At 54.9% G+C, this 15,454-nt stretch overlaps 1 protein-coding gene across 7 annotated transcripts in view; it reads left to right on the top strand.

Annotated features, from left to right (window-relative positions):
• Positions 1-12,814, top strand: part of SLCO2B1 (solute carrier organic anion transporter family member 2B1) — a 47,158-nt gene extending 34,344 nt beyond the window's left edge. For all 7 annotated transcript variants that reach the window (XM_027579565.2, XM_027579564.2, XM_027579560.2 and 4 more), the window contains 5 exons: positions 2,869-3,034; positions 7,538-7,701; positions 9,322-9,386; positions 9,715-9,835; positions 10,914-12,814. In XM_027579565.2, the coding sequence (XP_027435366.2) occupies positions 2,869-3,034; positions 7,538-7,701; positions 9,322-9,386; positions 9,715-9,835; positions 10,914-11,094 (697 nt within the window). In that variant the 3' untranslated portion in view covers positions 11,095-12,814. The remainder of the gene's footprint in view (positions 1-2,868; positions 3,035-7,537; positions 7,702-9,321; positions 9,387-9,714; positions 9,836-10,913) is intronic.
• The last annotated feature ends 2,640 nt before the right edge of the window (positions 12,815-15,454 follow it).

Below are 15,454 nucleotides of genomic sequence, written 5' to 3'. Positions count from 1 at the left end.
CCCGGACAAGGCCAGGGGAATGGGGTGCCCGTCTACCTCAAAGCTCACTCTCCATCAGCACCTTCTCCTCCCCTCCCCACCTGGCTTCAGAGCAGTGGGACTTCTCTCTCCGAGTCTCCAGTCAAGGTGTCAGGCAACACTAGGAGGGGCAAGGATGGAACTTCACAGACAGGACAGCTCAGGTCTGGGGAGAGGTGGAAGCCAAGCCAGGGCAAAGCCACTTGTGCAGATGGCATCTCCAGAGTGGCCAAGGTAAGGCAGAGGCCACGTCAGAGAGCAGGACCCAGCTCAGCGTGGGGAAGGCTTCGCTCCGGGGCAGGGGAAAGTCCTGCCTGGGAAGCCCGCACCCTCTCCATCCCCCGGGGGGTGGGGGTGTAGAGAGAGGGGGCGAGCAGGGCTGGAAGGCATCTGTCATGGACGCTGCAGAAGGGACTTAAGCCGTAGGAAGGGGTTGGCCCCCAGAGGCCTTGAAGACTTGCGGTTCTTAGAGCCTGGCGGCTAAAATGATGTTGTTCCATGACCCTAAAACTCAAGGTTCTTTTCCCACATCTGAGGCGGCACCAAGAGGAAAGCCTCCGATGCCTAGCTCCCTTCCCGTTTCTCTGTCCTCCCACCCTCAGGTATATGCTCTCTCCCGCTGGGGGCTGTCTTCGAGAGGGTGCTGGAAGTTACATCGCTGCCTCTTCTCCAGAATGACTTCACTTTTCCTGGGAACTGCTCCAGGCTTAGGCTGGCCCAAGACCCAGCTAGAATTCCCCGATTGTCTCCATTCCCACCTCTCCCTGGGCATCTCCTCCCTCCACCCACATGCCAGCTATCCCGCCTTGCCGGAGGCTCAGCAAATCTCTCTGGCCCAGGCCCCACATCACAGCCTCTCCCCCGTCACCCTTTCCCTTCCCCTCCTTCCTTGTCCCTCCTCCCAGACAGTAAGGCGACTCTGCTGCCTCCCCTCTGCAGAGCCCTTGTTCTAGGCACAGCGGTGGAGCTGTAGCCAGACCCTCTACAGTCCCCGGTCTGAGGAGCGAGCCAGGGCCTTTATTTTTTTATTTTTTTAAAAGATTTATTTATTTATTTTAGAGAGAGAGAGGGAGGGGGAAAGAGAGAGGGAGAACGCATGAGGTGGGGAGGGGCAGAGGAAGGAGAGAGAGAATCTCCAGCAGATTCCTCGCTGAGCACAGAGCCTGACATGGGGCTCAATCCCAGGACCCCAAGAGCATGTCCTGAGCCGAAATCAAGAGTTGGCTGCTTAACCGACTGAGCCTCCCAGGGACCCCTCCCCTTTTTTTTCTTCCAAAAAGTAAGTGGAGGGCGCCTGGGTGGCTCAGATGGTTAAGCGTCTGCCTTCGGCTCAGGTCATGATCCCGGGGTCCTGGGATCGAGTCCCGCATCGGGCTCCCTGCTCCTTGGGAGCCTGCTTTTCCCTCTGCCTCTCTCTCTCTCTCTCTCTCTGTCTCTCATGAATAAATAAATTTTTAAAAAGTTTAAAAAAAAAGTAAATGGAGACAAGTCAGCCTAGCACACACGCCTATTTCCCTTTTCTTCTGCCTCTCGCCTTGACTCTGACATCTCATCTCACTGTGTTCTCATCTTTGTTCTTGCAATTTACTCACTGAGCTTTGGGCTCTAATTCATTGACGAAGCTTTTTGGGACCAACTGAGCAAATTCAGGAGGCTTTCTCATATTTCAGCCCAGCTAGTGATACCGACAGCTGCCAAGAACTGAGGTCTCCCACGCACCCAGCATCCAGCCCAGCTCTTCCCATATTCTGTCTCATTGAACCTTCACAGCATCTCTGAGATGGGTTGTACCATTATGCCCATTTCACAGATGAGGACAGTGAGGCTCAGAGAGGTGAAGTCGCCCAGCTGGGCTGTCCAGCTGGGAGGGGCAGAGCCAGGGCTCTCCCCACAGGAGCAAGGGGCTGCGGAAGAGTCCCTGCTCTCATCCATTCAGCCTTCCTGCTGCTGGCAAGGGCAACCTGAGGGGTGCCTGCCCCTGGGAAGCCCGCACCCTGGTGCCACCTCAGCTCAGGCAGTGCCAGCCCGTTCCATTTCCTGCTTGGCAGCGAAGGAAGAAGAGATGATCTCCCCCTACCCACTGTCAGAGGGAAACCCCCTCCTGAGGGAAAGAGTGCATTCACCTCTTCCCCGAGGCCCCCTTCCCAACTCTGGCTACCCAGTTGTCCTACCCACCTCCCCAGCCCCCTGTTGAGTTGAACCTCTTCTCCAGGGAACTGAGATCTCACTAAGCTGGCCAGACTTGCCCCGCTGCCTGGGCCTCTGCCCACACCCAGCCTAAGCCCACAGGACCCTCAGCTGCCCACTGGGGCCCCCTCCTCGTTTGTAGCCTGGTCGTAGGCTCCCTGGCAGCTTTTCTCCCTCTGAGCCATGAAGTCAGGTCCTCCTCTGAGTCCCAGGGGCCACCTCCGCACCCCACCGAGGGTGACCTAACTCCTCAGACTCAGCCTCTCCTCTGATCTCCCAGCTGACTAGAGTAGGGGTGCTCCTGGGACTTGGGGGCAGGCCCTCCAGAGGGAGTTGGCGGGACTAAGTCATGCAGTGGCCACAGTGAACAGAGTTGTGACAGGGAGCTGAGAGGCCGTGAGACTGCAGGGTGGCCATGGGAGGGGGTTCCCAGCAGAGCTGACAGAGACACTGAGGTCCTGAGAGAGGCAGGGACAGGTGGGTGATTCCACAGCTAGTCAGGTGTCGTACCTGGTCCAACGGACATAACTCGAATTTTCTAAGAAAAGGAAGCAATCCAGCCCATCAAGAAAAAGGCCCCTTGGGCACAGGGCTGAGGTGGCCCCAGTTCATGGTGTGAGAGCCAGAAAGCCAGGCTAACCCTGCCACCTTCTCTCCCACCAGCAACCTGCCTGGACCGGAGCTGTTTCCAGCCTGCACAGAGCCTTGCTCCTGCCCATTGGACGACTTTAACCCTGTCTGTGACCCCAGAACCCATGTTGAATACCTCACACCCTGCCAGGCAGGCTGCACAGGCCGGCTGGTCCAGGAAGCCCTGGACAAAAGTCAGGTGGGTCAGGCCTCTGATTGTTCCCTCTGCCTCCCCTGCGCTCTGCCCCTCCCTGTCTTTGTGCATCCATCACACTCTCCATCTTTGCGCATTCTCATTCTGTGGCTCTTCTCTCTATCTGTTGGTTGGTCTGTCTCCTTCTGTTGGCCGATGTAGAACATGATTCTTGCAGTAAACTTTCATTGCCGGTTGGGGCCCAGCCATGTGCCAGGCCCCAGAGCACAGGGGTGAGCCCGATCTGACTCCAGCTGTCTGTGCAGGGGAGAGGCAAAAGGAAACAAGGAATTCCAGGGGTGGTGATAGGCAGGAGAAATGGTCCCCACACGTACAGACAAATATGGAAGAAGATGCATCCTGCCTGGGAGGGTCCTAGAAGGCTTCCTGGGACGTGGCCTTTGTGCTGGATCATCGAGGATAAGTGAGCAAACCAGGAAAGGACTTTCCAGGCAGAGGGAACCGCAGAAGCAGAGTCTGCATACACATGCATACAGTGTTTCAAGAAACTGCAAAGAACTTGTTGGAGCAGAAGCAGAATGTTTCCAAGAGGGAAAGTGAGGCTCAGTCAAAGAAGGGCATTCAAGGCCTTTACCGAGAGAGCAATGGGGAGCATTGGATGGGCCAGTGACAGGGTCAGATCTGGGTCTGATCATACTTGAGGCCATGTATTTAGGAAGGCGAGCAGAGTGCAGGCTAGGAGACAGGGAAACAGTGGGGAGGCTGGCCCAGAGAGCCCAGTCAATCATTCAGCCAGTCAGTAAACCTTCACAGAGCTCCTCCTCTGTGCCAGGCCCTGTGCCGGGGCAGGGGGGCGGGCGGCGAGGACCCAGAGCCACAGGGCCCTCCCCTCAAAGAACTCCAAGCAGGGAAGGAGGCAGAATAAGCAGCCGCAGTGCATTCTGTGTGAACCTTAAACGGGGCTCCAAGACTAGCCACTCCTCCTCCCCTTTCTCCTCAGTCCCCCAAATGACAAGTGAGGAGAATATCTGCCTTCCTCAGGCCCCCAGGCTGTAGAAGAGCCTGTGGAGGGGGGGCGCGGGGGGTGCAGCGTCGGGCTGGCCACAACGCGTCCCTTCTCCAGAGTTCCCCCTCTTTGTCATGTGGAACTCCTCCTGCCTTTGCATCCTGCAGGGCATCAGTATCCAAGCCCAAGGCTCCTCCAGGTAGAGACCTGGGCCCCACGGGCTGGTGCAGAGGAAAGCACCTGGCTGACGGGGCTGCAAGCCAGCAGGCACCACGTGGGCTCTGCAAACTGTTTGCCTTTGCAATCACCGAAATCCCAGCCTCTCTGCCTCCTTAGCGCTCACTGTCTTTACCTGGTTTCACCTCTGAGACCTTCCAGGGGACCCCAGGCCCTGACAGCTGGGGCAAGATCCCCCAGGGAACAGTAAACTTTTGTGGATATGGGCCCCTGAGCACTGAGGCCAGGCTACCCGGTTCGAATCCCTGTTCTATCTGTACCTGGCTCCGTTACCTCAAGCAAATTATTTAATCTGTGCCTCCATTTCCTGGTCTATAAAATGGAGGTGATCGTATTGAGTACCTACTGTATACCAGCCACTGTGCTAAATGCTTTCCTCAGGTGAATTCATTAAATAGTGAATAAAGAGCCACATGACAATGTCCATGAAAAGTACTTAGCACAGTGGCTGGGAAATTTTAAGCACTCAGTAGTACACACTCCTATTAATGTCCATTATACAGATGGGAAAAGGAGGCTCAGGAAAGGACCAGGCATTGCCCAAAGTCTTAATGCCAGAGCTGGGGTTATAACCCAGGGTTCTGGCCTCCCAGCCCAGTGCCCTCCCCAGAGCATCCTCAGAGGTTGTGTCTGGGGATAGTATTTGGAGGAGGGTGCACCTGGGTCCTGGTCAGCACTCAGGAACTGTCGCTCTGGCCTGGAATAGTCTCGCAGCCAGCCTGCCTCCTGAGGTCGACTGTGAGCAAGCTCGCGGGCCCAGAGCTGGGTCGCTCAGCGGCCAGCATGGCTGCACTCAGTAACCGTGGATGAAGGAGTAGATGACCAGGGGAAAGAACAGGGAGAGGTGGGCGGTTGGGGGGATCTGAGGCTCAGGGGGTGAGGCTGAACCCCCCGGGGGAGTGAGAATCAGAGGCAGCTGGAGAGATCGGAGTCAGCCGTAAGAAGAACTTGCTGCCAGAGTTAGATGAATGTGAATGAGAGCTGGGAAAACCCCAAGAGGAAGGCGTCTAGCTTTGTGTCCGTCCCAGCCATCTTTGGCCACTCAGAAAAGGCATGAGGGCAGGTCTTTCTCTTCTAACCACCTTGCCGGGCATATTTCTCCCCTCACCTGTCCCTCCATTGTACCTCCACCCCAGTGGGTTGCTCAGCCTGGGGGCAAAAAGGTCCAGATGGCGTGTGCTCAGCAGGTCGCACGCCTGTGGCAGCCTGACCACGCACGGGCACCCTGCGGGCAACGGAAAGAGCGCCCAGTTACCCCAGCTGGAATCCCCGATCTTGCGCACGCTCTCTCACCTTGCCCTAATTCTACATCCTAAGTACTCTCAAATCAAACCCTGTTCTCCATCCTCCTCCCCCGCCCACCACTCTCTCCATGGTGGGCCTCTTCACCGGCCTCCCCTGTCTGGCCTGTCCTCTTGCAGGAGCCCCAGTGGCTGTGGTGCTCCCGAGCTTAAATTCTTCCCAAGGCTCCCACAGTCCGCCTCAGACTCCCAACCCTTTTCACAATGGGAAGTGTGTGAGGCTGCCCCAGGCCGAGCAGACCACCCTGAGGGTTGATGGCACCCAGCCCTGCACCCTATCCCGGCAGAGGCCGAGGCTCCCTGGGACACGCTGGTCAGAAACTCTATTCTGTGGGGAAGAAAAGCCTAGGCTTCCTGCTTTGCTTAGCTTCTGTGAGGCACGGGCGGTGGAAACCATTGCTGAAAGAATCCTAGGCTGGAAGTTTTCCAGGCCACGTGGGGATGGGAATGCGGGCTGCAATCAAACACGCCCCTGAACCAGCCTGGGGGCCATCCCTTGCAGTTTGAAAAGGGGTCAGGCTTTTCACATACTTCAGCCTCTGGAGGGGTCCCAGTTGTTTGGGGGGGTCTCCTATTGGACTTGACTCTGGCAGGAGGGAGGGCTAGGCTTTGTCCTCCGGCCCTGGAGCCCCCAGACCTCAGAAAGCTATACTCCCTGGTGAAGGTTCTGCAAACATGCTGGGGCCAAAGCTCGCTTCAGGACCCTGCTCACCTCGCTGGGTTCCAGCCTCTCTGAGCAGTTTTCTGTTTCTGCCAGCACATGGGTGCCCTTAGGACAGTGTTTTCAATACTTTATCCAGCATTGTGTCGTCAGCAGGATGATTGGCAGGGCCCCGGTCCCACTGTGTTTCTGGAAACAGCAGTCCAGGTTCCTCTTTGTCCCAAAGTCTTCACGACGCCATCCCGGGGCAGCCCTCGAGCACCTCCCCGCCTCCCCTCTGCTCTCCGCTCCAGGCAAAGATTTGCTGCACTCTTTCATGCCACTTTCATGGGATTTTACATCTGACCTTCCCTCTCCTCATTTCAGTTTTCCTCTTGGCAAACTCCTATTCATTCCTCAAGACCCAAATGCAGCACCCCTCTCTGGTGAAGCCTTCCTTGCCCCTCACCTGCTGAAGCCAGGTTCCCATGGAGCTGCCTGCGTCCCTCTCTCCTGTGCTTGACTCTCTCCTGGAGCGTCTCCTCTGCAACCCAGTGCCCTGCAAGACCTCAGTGAAGTAGAAAGGGAGGGACACTGAGCTGGAAAATCTGAGTTCCTTCCCCAAAAACACTCTTAGGTTGTTTTTTTTTAAGATTTTATTTATTTATTTGAGAGAGAACATGAGAGAGAGCGTGTGTGTGTGTGTGTGTGTGTGTGTGTGAGAGAGAGAGAGAGAAAGAGAGAGAGCGCACAAGCAGGGGGGAGGGGCAGAGGGAGAAGCAGACTCCCTGCTGAGCAGGGAGCCCGATGAGGAACTGGATCACAGGACCCCAGGATAATGACCTGAGTTGAAGGCAGATGCTTAACTAACTGAGCCACCCAGGTGCCCTTTCTTTTTCTTTTTTTTTTTAAAGATTTCATCTATTTATTTGAGAGAGAGAGAGCATGAGAGAGATCCCCAGAACACTCCTGGTTACTTTGATTCCTGGCACAGTCAGTCAGGAATTTGGAACGTTCTGACCTCACCAGGTGAAAGAACGAGAGTGTGTGTGCACACGTCTGTGTATGATTGTGTGTGTGGAGGTGTGTGGGTGTGAGAGTGGTCCTGCGGTGTGTGCGAGTGTGTGTGGTGTGGTGGGGGGTGATGCTCCCCCAGCCCCTCTCCCTGTCCTCTGCTTCCCGGTCCGCACAGCCTCAGCCCACGTGTGTGTCCGTGGCCAGAAATCCCAGCCTCCAGCCAGCTCTGTCCCCAGCCGGTTGGTGCCCTCGGGTCCCTCACAAGCCTTCAGGGGCCTCAGGCGCTTGGCCAGCTGCTCGCCCTTGGAGGCTCCTGAAGGCTTTTCTCCGCTCCCTTCCCACTCTAGGTTTTCTACACCAACTGCAGCTGCATAGTGGGGGGCGGCCCTGTGCCGGCGGGCGCCTGCGACTCAGCCTGCAGCCACCTGGTGCTGCCCTTCATGCTCCTGGTCAGCCTGGGTGCGGCCCTGGCCAGTCTCACCCACACACCTTCCTTCATACTCATCTTAAGGTGAAAGCAGGCGTGGGCCAGAGCCACTGGATACCTAGAAGTCCTTAACCCCAGGCAGGATAAGGGATCCTGAAGGCGGGGTTTGAAGAAGGAGGCCACTTGGGTGTCCTGGGCCCCCCATAACAGAGCAGGTTCTCACTGCCCTGTCTCCATCCTCATGGCAACCTACTAAAGTGAAGTCCCGCTCCCCCCATTTATAGATAAGAAAACTGAGGCTCAGAGAAGTTCAGAAGCTAGCCCCGGGTCTCGTGGCAAGTGTTGGGTAGAGAAGTACCGGTGCCAGGGCCCAGAGCCAGGCCCCTACTTGCTCCAGGGAGAGGCCACCCAGTCACAGTGAGGAGAAAGTGGAGTGTCACATGACTGCCCACCGCCACCCTGCCCATGGTGGGTGGGCCGGCAGGAGCTAACATCCAGAAAACCAAGCCCTATCAGTGTGGTTCATGACTCTTCAAGTCAGTGAGCACTTATATGTCCACTGTGGACCCAGCCCATTGTCCTGAGGGTGCCTGCTGGGACTGACAAATTGTTACCTGAGGCCAAAGTCAGCACGCCTAGGTTGGGGGCTGGAATTGGGACCTCAGAGCAGGATAATTGCAAGTTTTCATTGTGCTGGGATTATTTTTTTTAAACCATTTTTTTTTTAGATTTTTATTTATTTACTTACTTATTTGAGAGAGAGAGAGAGAGAGAGAGAGAGAGAGAGAGAGAAAAGGAGCAGGGAGAGGGAGAAGCAGATTCCCCACTGAGCAGGGAGACTGACTCAGAGCTGGATCCCGGGGCCCCGGGATCATGACCTGAGCCGAAGGCAGATGCTTAGCCAACTGAGCCACCCAGGCGTCCCTGGGATTATTTTCATTCTCTGTTTTTTGGAAAATTAAAAGGGGGATGGCGCCCCTCACAAATACGAGAAGACACGTAGATCTATAAAACAGGCTGGCCACCAGAGAGAAGGTAGTGGACTCCGACTTCCCGGCAGGCAGGCCATGTAAGAGGAGTTAATGCAGGCAGTGGGCTGCAGATTCTGACTCTTGACACCCACCTGCGCTGGGATCTTAGCCGAGTCGCTTAACCTGTCTGAACATTCATCAGTCTCCTTATCTGTAAAATGGGCTAATGGTAGAACCTACCTCATGAGGGGTGAGGTAGGGCCTGCAGTATAGAATGACAGAGCCCGTAGTAAGCACTCCGTAAACACTAGCTGCTGCTATTCCTAAGGAGGAGCCAGTGATGGCCCCAGCATCCTAGGCTGGGGCCTCACAGCATTTGGGGAAGTTAGAAGGCAGGTTCTGGCTACCTAGTTTCGGGTTTTGCCGAGTGCAGGAGGAGGAACTTGGCGGGCCCGGGGGTGAGGAGAAAGGGTGGGGGTGTCTGTGAGCAGGAACCCAGGGAGGCCAGCACAGGGTCCTGATAGCTAGTGGGAGTGCCTGGAATGTGGGGGGCTGGGCTCCACAGGTTAAAGGGAAATGGAGTGGGGAGCCTGAGCCCACCCCCGCCCCAACGCCCCGGACCCTCAGACCGGGGGAAGGCTGGCCCTGGGTGGTGAGAGAGAAGGGGATGGTGAGAGCCACTCGGGGGCTGGGACCCTCTTAATCCTCACGTGGCCGTGTTTCTACTTATTAGGGGAGTGAAGAAAGAAGACAAGACTCTAGCTGTGGGAATCCAGTTCATGCTCCTGAGAGTTTTGGGTAAAGAACCTTCCTGGGACCCTTAGTTCGGACACACACTGTGCGCCAGGCCTGGGGGCACAGGGATGAGTGGGACCCAGTTCCTGACCTTAGGGTTCATGAGCCCCAGGCAACGGATGGGACCTGGGACCCTGGAGGTGGGAATGCAAACAGAGAGCCCTCCAGCGAGGCAGCATCCCACACCAGGGTAAGGGCTGGGCTTGAGGGCCAGACACTTACTGGACAAGAGGCCCCAGGGGCTCTGGGGGTTGCGCCTGCCAGGGAGCAGGGGAGCGGGTAATGCAGAAACGCCAGGCCCCGTCGTCCCCTGACCACCTCCTTCCTGCAGCCTGGATGCCCAGCCCAGTGCTCCACGGCAGCGCCATCGACACCACCTGTGTGCACTGGGCCCAGAGCTGTGGGCGTCGGGCTGTTTGCCGCTACTATGACCACGACTTGCTCCGAAACCGGTGAGACCTGGGGTGGGGACTGCCAGGGCCCTGTGGGAAGGCTGCTGGAAATAACTCCTGGGGTCCCAGGTAGGACAGCAGCAGGGACGAGAGGCCCATTTATACCCCGCTGCTAAGTAGCAGGTGCAATATCCTGTACTGAGCTCACCAGTCCTATGAGCTAGCTACTGTCCCCCACTCTTAGGATGAAGAAAGTGCGAGTTAAAGCAGCCCAGCATCACTCAGCTGATAACTGGCAAAGCTGGGCCTTGAACCCAAGTGGTCTAACCATGGTCTGTGCAGGAAACGTGTCGTCATGGTTGAGTGTGGGGAGAACTGGGGGAGCAGCCCAGCTGTGAGAGAGACAAGGAGTTGAAGTGGGGTTGGGAGAAGGCCGGTCTAGGACACAGGAGGCCTGGGATCCAGCCCAGCTCTGTCTCTCTCATTGGGAGACCTGCCTTTTCTGGAACTGAGTCTTCCCATCTGTGCAATGGGGAGCCCAGAGGAACCTGAAGGCCAAGAGGCTGCTGGGATGGGATAGGGGGTTGGAGGGGACTTGCTAACAGGGCTGGGAGCAGAGAGCTGGTCCCTGCCAGCTCTGAGGAGGGCCGGGAATGACCAGGGCCCTTCCTAGAGGGAAAAAAAATCAAGTAAGAGCCTTGGTGAGTTAGGCAAATGGGGGAGAAGGAATCCTTGTGGCAGGTGGGGTGATCTAAAGTTGCACCTGTCAGGGCCCCTGAGCCCTTGGACAACCAGAGAGAGGCAGGGCTGGCCCAGGCTGCAAGCTGGCCAGGGACAGGGCAGGAAGGATGCCCAGGCTTCTGCCTCCCTGCCCAGCGCTCCTTCTGCAGAGCCTCTCCCCCTCTATCAGGGAAGGACCCCCACAGGGGTCAACGCCAGGGGCCTCCCTGTCTCCCCAACCCTTATGGTGATAGGGTCCACTGCCCTGGGGCTGGAGGCCTCTTTCCGCCCCCCAGGCTTCAGTGTCTCTGACCACACGATGGGTGATGATGGCCGACCCCGCTCTGCCCCACCCCAGGGACATCCAAGCCCTGGACAGGGAGGTCCCTTGTTCAAGGGTCCCTTTGGCCTTTTCCAGGTTTGTTGGCCTCCAGTTCTTCTTCAAGATGGGCTCCCTGGCCTGCTTTGCCTTGATTTTGGTCATCCTAAGGCAGCAAGACAAAGAGGAGGGGACCCAGGTGACCGTCTCCACATCTGGCCTACAGCAGCAGCTGTTGGCGTCAGGGCCAGGAAAGAAGCCTGAGGAATCCAGAGTGTGAGCTGGCCCCAGAAGGGCAGGAGTACCTCCTCTGCACCCTTCGTCCAATCTTGGGTGTCAGGAACGCTGTTTTCCAATTCTGGCTTCTCTGCCAACTTGCTCTATGACTTCGGGCAAGTTACTGACCCTCTCTGGGCCTTTGTTACTCATCTGAACCAAAGAGTTGTCTAGGGGTTTGGTGTGTTGGCCACTTCTAAAGCACGATGGTCTTCCCCCTTCTGCCCCCAGCCACACAGGCTGACCTGAAACCAGGCTTTCCTGGTGGAAGGACTGCGTATCTTTCCCTCAGGCCCTAGAATAGAGAAGTAGACAATATTAGGCCAGGTTGCCTTTCGTACCTGGTCCTAGCCCAGCTCTGCCACTCACCGGGAGCACCCTACCCTCTCTGGGCCTCAGCCACCATCTCTGACAGGTGAAGTGGACTTGCCGGCTTGTAGGCCCCTTCTGGCTATGACCATCTTTGTGGTCAGGATGGACTCAGGTCTCCTCCTCAGCCCCACTCAGCCTGGAGGTGGGGCCAGGACAGCCTGTCAAGCAATATCCATTTGGCGCCCCCTGGAGGCAGAGCCCTGAGCTCCGGGGGGCGCCCACTGGGGAGGAAGCTGGCCTCACACTCAGAACATTCAGGTGGGCCAGGGCCTTCAGCAAACCTGGCGTGAGGGCCCCTGGGGCACTTAACTGAGGTGGGAGGGTCACTCTGTAGACTCAGGAAAATCCAGTCCTTGCCCTCAGGGAGCCACAGTCTAGGCGAGGCCTGGGCTCTGCCTTAGGGGCTCCAGTGAGGAGGGAGATCCAGGCCCCACACTTGGGCATTTTCTGACTTCAAAGACCAAACACACCCAGCACACATTCATTGGTACTCACGCATGGCCAAGACTTCACACATTTGACCAGGGCCCACCAAAATCACTGTGACCCTTGTTGACTAAAATCCGAATTTCACCATTTCCTTCCCGGTGCCTGGCTCCGTGCCGCCTAGCGCTCTGTAGATAACATCTGGTTCTGCGATAACCACGTTTTGGGGGCAACGTCTGGTTCTCTGTGATGCCTGAGTTGGTGTAAGGACCTGTTTGTAAGACCAAGGCCTGTAATGTCCGACTATGTGTAAGAAGTGGGTCTGTGGAATGCTTGGGTCTGAACCAACTGGTCCATCAGTGGGCCTTGTCTTGTTTTATGGCCGGTCTTCCCCAGCCTGGTTATCCCGCCCCGCCCCCCCGCCCCCCTACCCCGGGAAGGGGAGAGAGTTTCCTCCTCTACTCCAGCCCATTCTGTTGCCACTTGAGCTGACCAAGACCTGCTGCTTGCGGGGGGATAACCCAAGGAGACAGCTGTCAGCAGTGGCTTCCCAAGCCCTGTGTCCAGCCCTGTGCTGGAGGCAGGGGAGAAGCTGGGGGGCAAGCAGGGGGCAGTGGGGACACGTGTGGCTCTGGCCCCCTGAACAGCTCCTGTGGCAGGACTTTGAGGCTCTCCCACGTGAAAGAAGAAGAAGAAGGTACAGAAATTCGAACTCCCATTTTGATTCTACTGGTTGATACCTTTGAAATGTTTAATAAATACCTGAGCCTGTATTTATCAATGCCAAGAATTTCAAGGTTCCTTCCAAAAAGATGAGGCCGTTCACATGTGTATATTCCTTCTCCTTCCCTCCTGTTTCCCAGGCTTTGCAGAAATAATCTGGAATTATAGACACAGCATATTATTAAATTTGTTTTTGCATCATGTCTATTACAAAATTCCTTTCTTACAAAGTGCATTAGAGTTTGCAGCAACCACATTATTTCCAGTTATTTAGATTTAAGTTTTACTGGATTCATAGCTCACTGTTACTTCTTGCATATGACATCTTTCCCTATTTGTATATTCTGGTCTAATTTTCATTTGACTGGGTTACTTCCTCCAGTAATGGGTTTCAGAAACGGAATAAGGTCATGAAGCTTTCCGAGTCCTCACCTGTTCAAATTGTCATTGACATTTTATAGAAGAGGAAACAGTTCAGAACGAATAAGCAACTTGCCCAAAATCATACAGAACATAAATGGTGGAGGAGGGTTTTGTGGGAACTGAAGCTTACACACTTTGGGGAGCCCTCTTTAAGAAAAAGAGCACAAAATTAGGTAAGAAAGTGAGTACCTAGAATGAGAAAAGAAGTCAAAGCAAACACATCACACAATTCAGAAAAATAGCATATTTTTTTACTAACTGTTGTGCACATGTCTAAAATACATTCTTCCCCCTGAAGACTGGCAGGATTTTCTGCAGCCTAGCTTCTGGTTCTGTCATTGCAAACCTGTTTTCCCTTTATTGCCCATGTACTTCCAGGGCCAGGCCGCATAAAACACTTTGATGTCACAAGATGACCTCTGGATATGACACCTTGATGTCACAATGCCGAGTGAGTTGGACAGTGGGTAGGAAGATTCCTAGAGGCCATTCTCTACATGCAGGTGGCTAGCAATGAGTTATCAAATACAGAGGTGACTGAGAACCATATAAATATATCCCAATGAACCCAAATTAAGTTGATCCCCAATTCAACTGCCCCTTAGCCAGATCCCAGAAGTGCCCATGGCCCCTCCAACCACCTCACATAAAGAAAAACTGGGACACAAGTAGTTGGAGTAGGAAGAACTAGCAATCTTAACTAGTTGTGGTTAAAATACCTTACCTTTGCAAATTTCCCAGGAACACAAAACCTGAACACATTGCAGAGGCCCCTCCCTGGGCCTGAGGAGAGACGATGATACTCAAGCTGCATTAGCTTCATGCTGAGTCCGCCTCTGAGTTGAGCTGAGATTTGAAGGAGAAAGTGAGGTCCTTGTGCTTAAAACCTCCCAGGCTGGTCAGGGTAAGGAGACTCCAGGAGTCATCACAAGAGAGACACAGGGCTGAGAGCCAGGGGTGGAGCAGGTCAGGGCTGGAGGGGTTCCCAGGGACCAAGGGAGTCCAGGGAATAGCCCTCGTATGGCCTCTGGCCAATGAGGAGCCATAAGCAATTGCATTTATGAGCTCACTTTCTTCTCACCCTGCATCCGGAAGCTGGGAGAAAGGCACTGTCTCCATGCTAGAGTTGACTGGTAGTAAAGTCCTGCAGTTTCTCCTGGAACCAGAATGAACATCTTGATGCCTGGCTCAGAAACCCTTTGGCCCATAGACCCATGCTAGAAAGTTGCAGCAGGGAGCTGCCTCTCCAGAGCCGGGAACCAGGCGCAATGACTCGAGTGCAAATAAATGAAGAGCAAGAACCCACAGAACCTTCGCCATTCTTTGGCCTTGTTGAATCCTTTCCCCCTAACAGGCCCCAACGTGTGCTCTTCCCTCCACCTAACAGGCCTTCTTCATCCCCACCCCACTGCTTGCCTCTCCATCCCACTCCATGAAGTCCTACTCAATCTTCCAGACCCAACTCAAAGGCCACCACCTCTAGGGAGACAGCCTGGCACAGGTAATGGAAAGCGGATGACAAGAACCTTAGAGAATGAAAGAAGATGTATCTCCATTAAAATAACACACCATCGTATAAACACCTGTGCCTCTGAGTTCAGAGGTTGGGGACCCTCAGAAGTCTGGCTTAGACCTCCAGTGGAGTGGAGTGGAGTGAAAAGATCAGAGGTTTAGAGTCCGTGAGATTTGGGTTCAAATCCTGACGGCCACTTATTCACGGTGTGACCCTGAATAAGTGATTTAACTTCTCTGCATCTGTTTCTTCACTTGTATGGTAAGGCTGATCATTCCTATCTCCTGTCTCCCAAAAGTTGTGAAGACCAAATAACAACATACTCGCTCACAGGCAGTGCACCGGATGACCAGTATTTGTAAGTTTCCTTCCCTGTCCCTGAAAGAATTTAAGGAGCCCATAGAGCATGGAGGTGGGATCGGGGGTGAAGATAGTGGGGAACAGGCACCACTGAGGGGAGACACACTCCCTTTGCTGCCCTGGCTGTAGCTCTGCTTGTCCCCTAATCTCCCACTGTCAGCCAGGGCTCAGCCTGCCCAGTCTTCTCTCTCTCCGCAGCCAGCCTGGGACAGCTTTTCTCAACTAGATTTACATTTTTATTGATTTTCTTTCTCCCTTCCAGAGCAGTCCCTTCCTCTGCTTCCCCTTTTGCTATAAAATGGGTTTACCCTGGGAAACAGCAGTTCTGGGGCCAGCCAAGAAGTGATGGTTTAAGGCTGGATTCATCCACCATTCACTCATTCATTCAACGAACCAACCAACCAACCAACCAACCAACAAATCCCACATGGCTGCTCTGTGCCCCGGCAGCAGCACTGCTGGGGACACAGCCAGGGTCAGATACAGCAAACTCCCAGTGTAAGCTGACAAACTGACAAACGGTAACAAAAGCATGACTCGTCAAATA

Source organism: Zalophus californianus, chromosome 11, assembly GCF_009762305.2.
Source record: "Zalophus californianus isolate mZalCal1 chromosome 11, mZalCal1.pri.v2, whole genome shotgun sequence".
Taxonomy (NCBI): domain Eukaryota; kingdom Metazoa; phylum Chordata; class Mammalia; order Carnivora; family Otariidae; genus Zalophus; species Zalophus californianus.
The sequence above is the reverse complement of the archived record's forward strand: the minus strand, read 5'-3'. Positions and strand labels throughout refer to the sequence as shown.